This window comes from Musa acuminata, chromosome BXJ2-1 (assembly GCF_036884655.1).
Source record: "Musa acuminata AAA Group cultivar baxijiao chromosome BXJ2-1, Cavendish_Baxijiao_AAA, whole genome shotgun sequence".
NCBI lineage: Eukaryota > Viridiplantae > Streptophyta > Magnoliopsida > Zingiberales > Musaceae > Musa > Musa acuminata.
Window position 1 is genome coordinate 17,760,114 of NC_088338.1, and position 8,991 is coordinate 17,769,104.

The following is an 8,991-nucleotide window of genomic DNA, read 5'->3' on the forward strand; positions in this document are numbered from 1 at the left end:
ATCTAATAAGAAGAGTATAATTATGATCCTCATCCATAAAAGTTATTATTCCTATCAAATCTGATAATTTTAATATTTTATCTAATTATTTCTTAATTTTATTTCTATACTTTTAAGAGTGTCAATAGCTTGAGACATTACATAAATTAGATATATATAGTCATACTTCGATATATCATCTATAAAGATGATATGATTTTTTTTCTTCATATAAAAGGAAACATGGAATGATTAACATATATAAATATTATTAATCTCAAGAATTCATAAAACTATATTTTATGTTAAATACTTGATTATAGAGTCATTATTGTTGGGAAATCTTGGGGGCGACATCATATGCGCAGCGGAAGAACAAGAAAACAAAATCTCCGATTCCCAAAGAGATGTTCATCGTCGTGCGAAGATTGGTGCGCAAAATCCGCGAAACTCAAAACTGCGTATAGAGTAGATTGTGTTACCTAGGGAGATCGTATATCCCTATTTCCTTGCAGATCTTTAGGAGAGGGTGAAGGAGGTCAAGCGTCCTCCTCTCTAGCGGTGATCCACACAGCAGGGTTGCGACGACGCTCCTCAAAACTCCAGGCCTGCTTTGAGGTGGAGAGGGAGAGGAGAATAGGAAAGGCAAGCAAAGGCTCTAGCCTATGAGGCTCTGAATCCCTCATATTTATAGAGGTCCCCTGTCAAACCCTAATGGGTCCTCCCCTAGTGGGTATTGGATCTGCATCCAATAAGACAAGGGCTCCGTCGGATATCTCATATCCGAACCTCTACTCATCGCAATGTCTATGTGTGTGTCCCTCTAGGCCCAATATCGAGCTGGCCGTGAGTCATACCTATTAGAACTCCTTCTAACTCAGTGAATTATTATCTTTGTAATAATTTACTCGACTCATCGACTACGGACGTACTAGGCCACTACGCCGTAGTCCCTAGACGATACAGGGGAATCTAATCCATTGGACCTATCTGTCCTCAGTTACCGTGTATCTATAGTCCCTCATCCATCTAATATCCCAGAGACCGTATATCGAGCATGGTGCTGTCAGACCCATACGGTTTCTACTCGAGTCTCGCTCTAATCGGATTCTCCCGGAGAACTCTTTCTCTCTCAACCCGAATGACCCTAGCCAAGGATTTGTCTGAGCAAGAACACATGGGATATTCCTCTCATGACACCGAGAGTGGATGATCCTCCATCGACACTCAATAGCCCTCGTAAGATCGACTACCACTCCCAATAACCAGTTGTACTAGATCTGGGACAGCCAAACCTATAAGTCTGGTATCAAAGAGTGGAGCACTCATACAGGACATCCTTGGTGTCTCAAGTCTAAGGACCAAATACACCACTAGGACTACGGAATCGCTGTCTTACAATAAGGCATCATAAACCATCCAGCATTCCGTAAGCGGATCAATTAGTGAACTAATTCTCTAATGAGCACCTGTACTATATCCCTAGTGTCCCTACACGAGCAGCTATAAGACCAACTGCATCCATCATATGGACGGGTATACAGCACACCAGTCTGTCCGGTTATCACGATGTCCCTTTCGAATAACCTATGACCAAGATTATTTAAGATATGTGTTTAAAGGTGAATCGATCTCATTATCGTGATCTCATCACGATCCGATTCCCATTGCACAAATCCAAGGACATCACAATATTTGTATATATTTATGCAATAGTTATAAAGTGATATACGCCAAAATATAATAAGCAAAAAGATTCTGTATCAAGTCACATGTACCATCACTCACGTGATTGGCTTGTTGGGCACCTATGACTAACAATTATAAACTCAAGATTCTTATTAATTTTATATAAGTTCTTATACAAATTTAATAATCAATTTTTATTAAATCATAAATATATTAAGTTTGTCATCACAAAAAGAAAGATAATATCCTATTAATTTTAGATAAAAAATAAATGTTTAGAATTATAAGAATATAGTATGCTATCAAGATCTATGAGATGAATTATTTTTAAACGTAGGACAAAACTATCACTTAAAATGATTCCTCGTGATGATGATCTTTCATGGTCCTTTATTTTTTTTGAGTTAAAACAAAATCCTATCTATTATTAATAACATCAGTTGAGACACAAAATATAATTCACCTAATTTAAAAAGAGATTTTTATAATATTTAATTTGAAACATATAAAGTTTAGCTTGTACCTTTGCCTTTAACTTTTCTTGTTACATAAACATACAAAGCAAATATTATAATAATTATTCACCTGACTTTTCTTGTTACAGAAATAACATTCATTTTTCTTTTATGAGTTTGTATGTTATTTATAAACTCAACTAATTTTTTTATGAATTACGCTTTATTTTTTATTATTATCTACTCCTTGAGTCATAATCAAAATCTCATGAGATCTTTTCTAGTTTAATCTTAATTTTTTCATAAATAATTTAGCTTATTTAAAATTTATTTATTCTTTATTTGTGTTGTAATGAATTTTAAATATAGAAGAAAGAAAACTAAGAATGAATTGAATGATAATATATTTAATTTTTTTGACAAAATAAGTCGTAGAATTTATCAAATTATGTAACATTGAGCTTTAGTTAACTCTTTTGTTAAGGTGTTAGCAAATGACTTGTTAATAAATTTTAATGAGCAAATTGATTTCTAAAATAAAATTTAAATATTATTACTAATTATAGCCTAAATAAATATTTTACAATTATTTATGTCATAAAATTTTTAGTAGTCAAGGTTATGCTTGTTCAACAAGTTTGAATAACATTTAAAAGACTTAATATAAATGGTATATATTCAAGTCATTTATAATAATAAAAATTATCATTATAATAATAAAAAAATATAATATTAAACCTTTCAGTTTTGTAATAAATATTGAATTATTGATATCATGTTTATTTCATCTTTGAGTGAAATATTAATATATTTAGTATTCACACAAGATTTTATAATTATGAAGGACTTATATCATGTGGAATAGAATTTATTATCTTTGAGTATACAACCCAAAACTATAATAATATCCAAAATAATATCATCCTACTTTATCACATAACTATTCGAAGTAGATATTATTTTGAGATTATCTAAATATCTTAATTATGTATATTATGAATTTTATTTTTTTAATATTATTTAAGACTAATTCTATAATATAATTTATAAATCTATTAGTCTAAACTACTTTTACGGCTAAAAGACTAATACAATAATATTAAATATTATGTAAACAATAAAATATTTATTATAATTCACATAGCATGAAGCCACTTTGATGATTATAAAGTAGATAAGACTCAATAATATAAATTATAAATAATATTTACAAAGTTTCCTTTAATGTAATTCATATAGAAGCCATTCAACAATAATAAAATAATAATTATAATAATTATTAAATATTAATCAAATTAAAAAATCATATGATGACTATAACAATGATAAAATATAATTATACCTTCATGTGAAAAATAAATATTTTTTATAATTTTTTAATATACATGTGAATAACCACATAAATATTTAAAAATAATAATTAAAATTTAAGTACCATAAGAAAATAAAAAAATTTATAAATATATTATATGAGAAAATTATAAAAACAATAATTTATATATTTTTTTAAATTTTCGTAAAAGACCTTAAATTGGTCCAATCAATCAATTTAATTGGATAAACCCATAATTGGGTAATCCAAATTGGATTCATCACACAAATCCAAAATTAAACAATCCAAATTGGGTTCAATCGATTTTGGGCTAACCACCAATCCAGTTAGACTATTCAGAATTGATTAAAATTATCAACATTTAATTTATCTAAAATGAAAATTAGGTTAAAATCTAGTTGTGATCAAAATCCAATCAAATTACAAGGTCATTAAAACCAAAGTCAAAATCATAATTTGATTAAAATTAAGGTTAGGCCAAAGTCATGATTAGGCAAAATTTTGATTTCTAAACAAATTAAGTCAAAATCTTAAAGGTGTATCTCAAACTTAGACTTTGACCAATTAGGTTAAATTTAGATTCAATCAAAATTAGGACTCCAAATGGCAGGCAAAATCTATATTTGATCACATTGACTGACATTAAAATTCAACCAAAATAGAATTTTGTTAAAATCAATTTATGGTAAGATTTGTTTAAAAGTGTGTCACCTATCATTGCAACTCGTTTTACCCTAATCGAAAGTAAATCCTTTGAGATACGCAACTCTTGCGTAATATATTTATATTATAATCTAATATACTATTACTACTGAGCAAGTCTATCTTGATATTTCATAAACTTGCTGGTCTAATTCATGTTATATATATATATATATATATATATATATATATATATATATATATATATATATATATAAGTCTGACATAATACAACAGAGGTCAATGGCTGAAGAAATGATTAAACAAATTGTTTCATTTAGCTGGGGAAGATAATTGACAGGAGAAGTACGCATGGGTGGTGGATTCTTGCAGCTTACAAGAACTCCTTGGAAGTCACAAGCAAAGTGGGAATGACAACACCTGCAACACATACATCAAGCACAACTTTAAAGTTCTTTGACATGGATCATCATGCAAGGTTGTCTGACCACTTAATGTACTACCAATTCATACACATACTCTTGCAAAGTTTGAAGCAATACAGAAGGAAAATAAAATGATGGACCAAATTGAATGAAGGAGAGGGGAAAAATGATCAAATTAACCACGGCAAAAGATGTCCTATGTGCTATCTTTTGAACTAAAAAATATGGAAACACTTTTGCCTTGTCCAAGACTTTCATTTTAAGTCAAATATTAGCAGATAAAACCACCAAGATAAGTTGAGCACATCAAGAAGAGTTCGTCTTGTCTTTTTCTGCCAAATATTAAAAGCTTCATTAAAATCATGACTCTCTCTCTCTCTCTCTCTCTCTCTCTCTCTCTCTTTTTCTGTATACACACATCTTTTTTTTTTTGATAAGTTGTATACACACATCTTTGTTATAGTGTATGTGAGGTTCTTTTGTTGAATGATGCACAGTAGGAAAACAACTGTGTTCAATCGCAATTGAACAACTATTCAAGTCTGGCCTTCTTGAAGAAACCATGTCCATATTTGTAGATCACTGCAGGTTGAAACAGACAGTAGAGAAGCGACGACTTACGACTTCTCAAAACACAAGCACACTTCTCCTCATCTCTTCCACCTGTGATTTATGTATGACACGAAGAAGTTTTTGTGGGATCATCATGCAAAAGTAGCATGGCTGTAAGCATCACATGAATCTTAAATGAGACAACAGGTTTGAAATAGTCTCCCGGTATGGCTTCAGCAAGTGTGAGCACGACGACTCCTGCGCTCGAGAAGACCAACGGTGCCACTGGGACGCGAATCTGGTCCGTCTGATCATGATCGAACGGGTGCGGACGTCGTCTCCGTGGTCAATTGTCGGTGGCCGTCAACGGACGCGTGTCGGGAGAACCGAAGGAGAGAACTTAAGGAGCTGCGACATTTTGACCGTCGGCTGTGCTCGCCCACGTGACCAGGCGGGTGTGGTCGCTGACTCATCTACAGTCTCACAGGTTGACTGTTGACGACTTTCATCCCTCTCAGTGTTATGGAACTCCAAATGGTCGAAGGCTAAAGTCCAAAGATATGATTTGATCGTTGACCATTTTCATCCTTCTCCTTCAAGCCACGCTCTTTTCAAAAGTGCCCGGTGAAGAAGAGGGTGGAGAGATCATGTTAGGATCCGACAATCGTGATCACAACCTACGAAGGGAAGCACACTCATCAAAGCCGCACAAGCACTGCTGAAGCGCCACCGGCAGCGCCCTCGACCAGCTTCCACCACCTCCACCTACTGATGAGATTTCTTTCAAGATTGATATCGTTCACATAACATAATAGAAAATAAGATATCTTTAACTATATAAAAAAATCTTTCTATTCCATCAAAGAAAATCCTCCATTCCGTTGAGGAAAATTATTCTATTAAATTTTTTTTATTAATATATTTAATTTTTTTTTATTTTTTTAATAATTGTTTTAATAATTATTTTTATCTTCTATTATTTTATCAATAATCATTGTTTGCGGTTGAAATGATACAGTAGCAACAACAATTAATGAGGCCCTTGGAAGACTGTGGCAGAGAGAGCCAAAACACCATAAATGATCGCTGAAGCTTCAAGCACCGGCACCCCCAAACAAGCCCTTCTCCATGACCCAGTCCTCGATCATCGCCTGGGCTGACTTCCCTTGGTCCGCAGGCACAAGATGGCCGGCACCGTAGACGACGACATGGCTCAAGCTCCCCCAGCGCTGGACGTACCCGACGAGCTCGCCGTCCAGTTTCCACACCTCCCTCTTAGCCTTCATGAAGCTTCCCAGCCCTTCCCACTTCATCTCCTTGATCCAGGCTTCCGTTGACACCACGCCATCCCTGAGGTCGTACACCCCCTGGTACAGCAGCACCCTGCTCCGCCTCACCAGCTCCTCCACCATGAACTTGGTGCTCTTCATCACGTCAGCGTGAAGGGCCTCTCCGACCACCTCGCTGCACACCTCCCACACCACCTCCTTGGCCACGCCCAGCGCCGCCTTCACCTCCTCCTTGTTCAGGAACACGTCCAACATGCCTGAGTCGTACGGCTTCTTCTTGGTCAGGTCGTACAGCGTCGCGAGGCCCGTGGCGTTCTCCAGCCACTCCAAGGCCTTGCCCCTCGCGTCCGAAGCCGCCGACCAATTGGCCGCCAGCGTCAGCCTTATGGCCTCGTCCTGCAGCTCCACGAGCCGCGCTCTCTGCCGCTCGTTGATCAGGCCGGTGAAGTACGCGGAGACGGCGTGGGTGCCGACCTGGGTGACGGGGTGCGTGAGCCCGTTGCCGATCGCGACGCCGCGGAGGTTGATCCGGCGGTGCGGCGGCAGCCGCGCGTTCTGCCGCAGGATGTAATACCCAGCGGAGGGGACGTACTTTCCGGCGTAGCTCTCGCCGGTGATGTAGAGGGGCCGGCGGTGGAAGGAGCGATCGAAGGCGAGGAAGTGGCGGAGGGCGGAGATGAGGTGGGCAGCGACGGCGGTCTGGTTGCGGGGGACATCGACGGGGGAGGGGGCGACGCTGAAGCCAGTGCCAAGGGGGTTATCGATGAAGAGGAGGCCGAAGCGATGGTTCCAGGTGTCGGGGTTCCGGCGGAGGGTGAGGGAGTCGGGAGAGACGAGATAGGGGCCGAGCTCAAAGAGGTTGCCGAGCATGGAGGAGCAGCCGGGGCCGCCCTGGAGCCAGATGAGGAGCGGGGTCTGCGGTAGAGGGGAGATCGGCTGCTGGGCCTCGTAGAAGGCGAAGAAGAGACTCGCCGCCGACGAAGTGTTGGCGGCCGCCGCGGGGCCGATTGGGAGGTAGCCGGATCTGGTTGGGCGGGCTTCTTTGGGGAAGAGATGAGAAGAGGTGGTGGGAGCCGCGAAGAAGGAGAACGGCGAGAGGAAGAGGAGGAGGACAAAGGTCTCCATGAGGATGAGAGCTGAGAGACCTCCGGTGTGGCGGGCAAATAAATAATGGGAGTAGGAGAAAGAGAGCATTCATAGGTGTTGTCGATAGCATTGACTTTGTGCCTATCAAATAGAGAATCTACAACTTGCAGCAGATCAGTCAAGTAGTTTACAAACAGGTTTGATTTGCCATCAATTTGTGATTAAGTCACTGACTGATTGGATTGCCTGCAAAAGGTCGTAATAATTTTACGGACATGTGGTCGCATCTATGACATCCACGTAGACGGCCGAATCTGACCATTCCTCGGCCTTCGGCATTTATATCGCACGATTTGGCAATCAATAAATGATAGGATGACAAAAAAAAAAAAAGACTGATGGAATCATTCCAGAAAACATTAATTTTGTTCAAGATTGTACAATAGAATTCAAAATTCATTTTGATTTATGATGTTAAGGTCAAAAATGAAAAAAAAAAAAAAACCTAATACACAGAGGACCTTCTGTACCTTCTGTAGCACATAGAACAGTTTGGAAGAGTGAGAGGAAGAAGAAAACGTGATGAAACAAGAGTGTTTGTACAATAAATGACGGATGCTTGTATACTTGCACAAACAGAGGAAAACTATGTCTCGAAAGTAGAATGTCATGTTAATTTTGAATGTAATGGTAGGTATGGACAAGTTTGAAGATACATCACTGTGCTCTATGCGTTGTCAGACGAGGTGAATACCTGCACCTTTGGTTGAAGTGTCTCAAGGGGTCCTTTGGCCTCTGAGCATGTCTTCCCTGCTGCAGTTGTAGAAGGGAAAAACAAAAGGAAGATTTAGAGCAAAAGATGAATAGCCACTGGCATCATGACTAATCCCAGTAAGTCGTGGCAAAGCAAAAGCAAAAGCAAAAGCAAAGGACAAAGCAAAAGCTGTTTTCGAGAGTATTTCACTGACTGAGGGCAAAACGAAACTTGACACTGAGAGGAGAGGTTTCTGTCTCGACCGAACCGACTGTAAGGATTATCTATTCCTCTAGCCAATCATACATTATAACTCTCCTTTCTTTAGCTGACGATGGGATTGATTCTATACCTTCGAGAATCTTATGCCTATTGAATGATTCCAACTGAAGAATGTTCGGCTAACTCTGAACAATCAATGCAGGTTCAAGATGATAATAGTACCTTCCCTAAAGCCCAAATTGGCAGAGTCAAAGTAAGCATGTTCATATGGTCCTACAAGAAGAATTGTTTAATATGTTATTGAGTTATTCCACAATAACATTCAAAGTAGACTGAAATGCATTATTGATTGTTTTAATTCAAATTTTTGTTCAGCTGAACCATTGCCTTATTTGTGCTGTTAAAATCACATTTTTCACTGTGACAAGTTTGACCATCTCCTACATCTGGGATCTAATTGCAAAAGCTAAAGTAACCCCTGGCAACTAGCACACAAACCAAATATAGAGAGATTGTTTCATAACTCAAACTCTGAGCACCTAAA

The 8,991-nt window shown here is 37.9% G+C and overlaps 1 protein-coding gene across 1 annotated transcript; it reads right to left on the reverse strand.

Annotated features, from left to right (window-relative positions):
* Nucleotides 1–5,924: 5,924 nt before the first annotated feature.
* On the reverse strand, nucleotides 5,925–7,578 carry LOC135599036 (serine carboxypeptidase-like 50). Its single transcript, XM_065093687.1, has one exon. The coding sequence runs from the start codon at nucleotides 7,508–7,510 to the stop codon at nucleotides 6,191–6,193; it is 1,320 nt and encodes a 439-aa protein (XP_064949759.1). The 5' UTR covers nucleotides 7,511–7,578; the 3' UTR covers nucleotides 5,925–6,190.
* Between the last annotated feature and the right edge of the window lie 1,413 nt (nucleotides 7,579–8,991).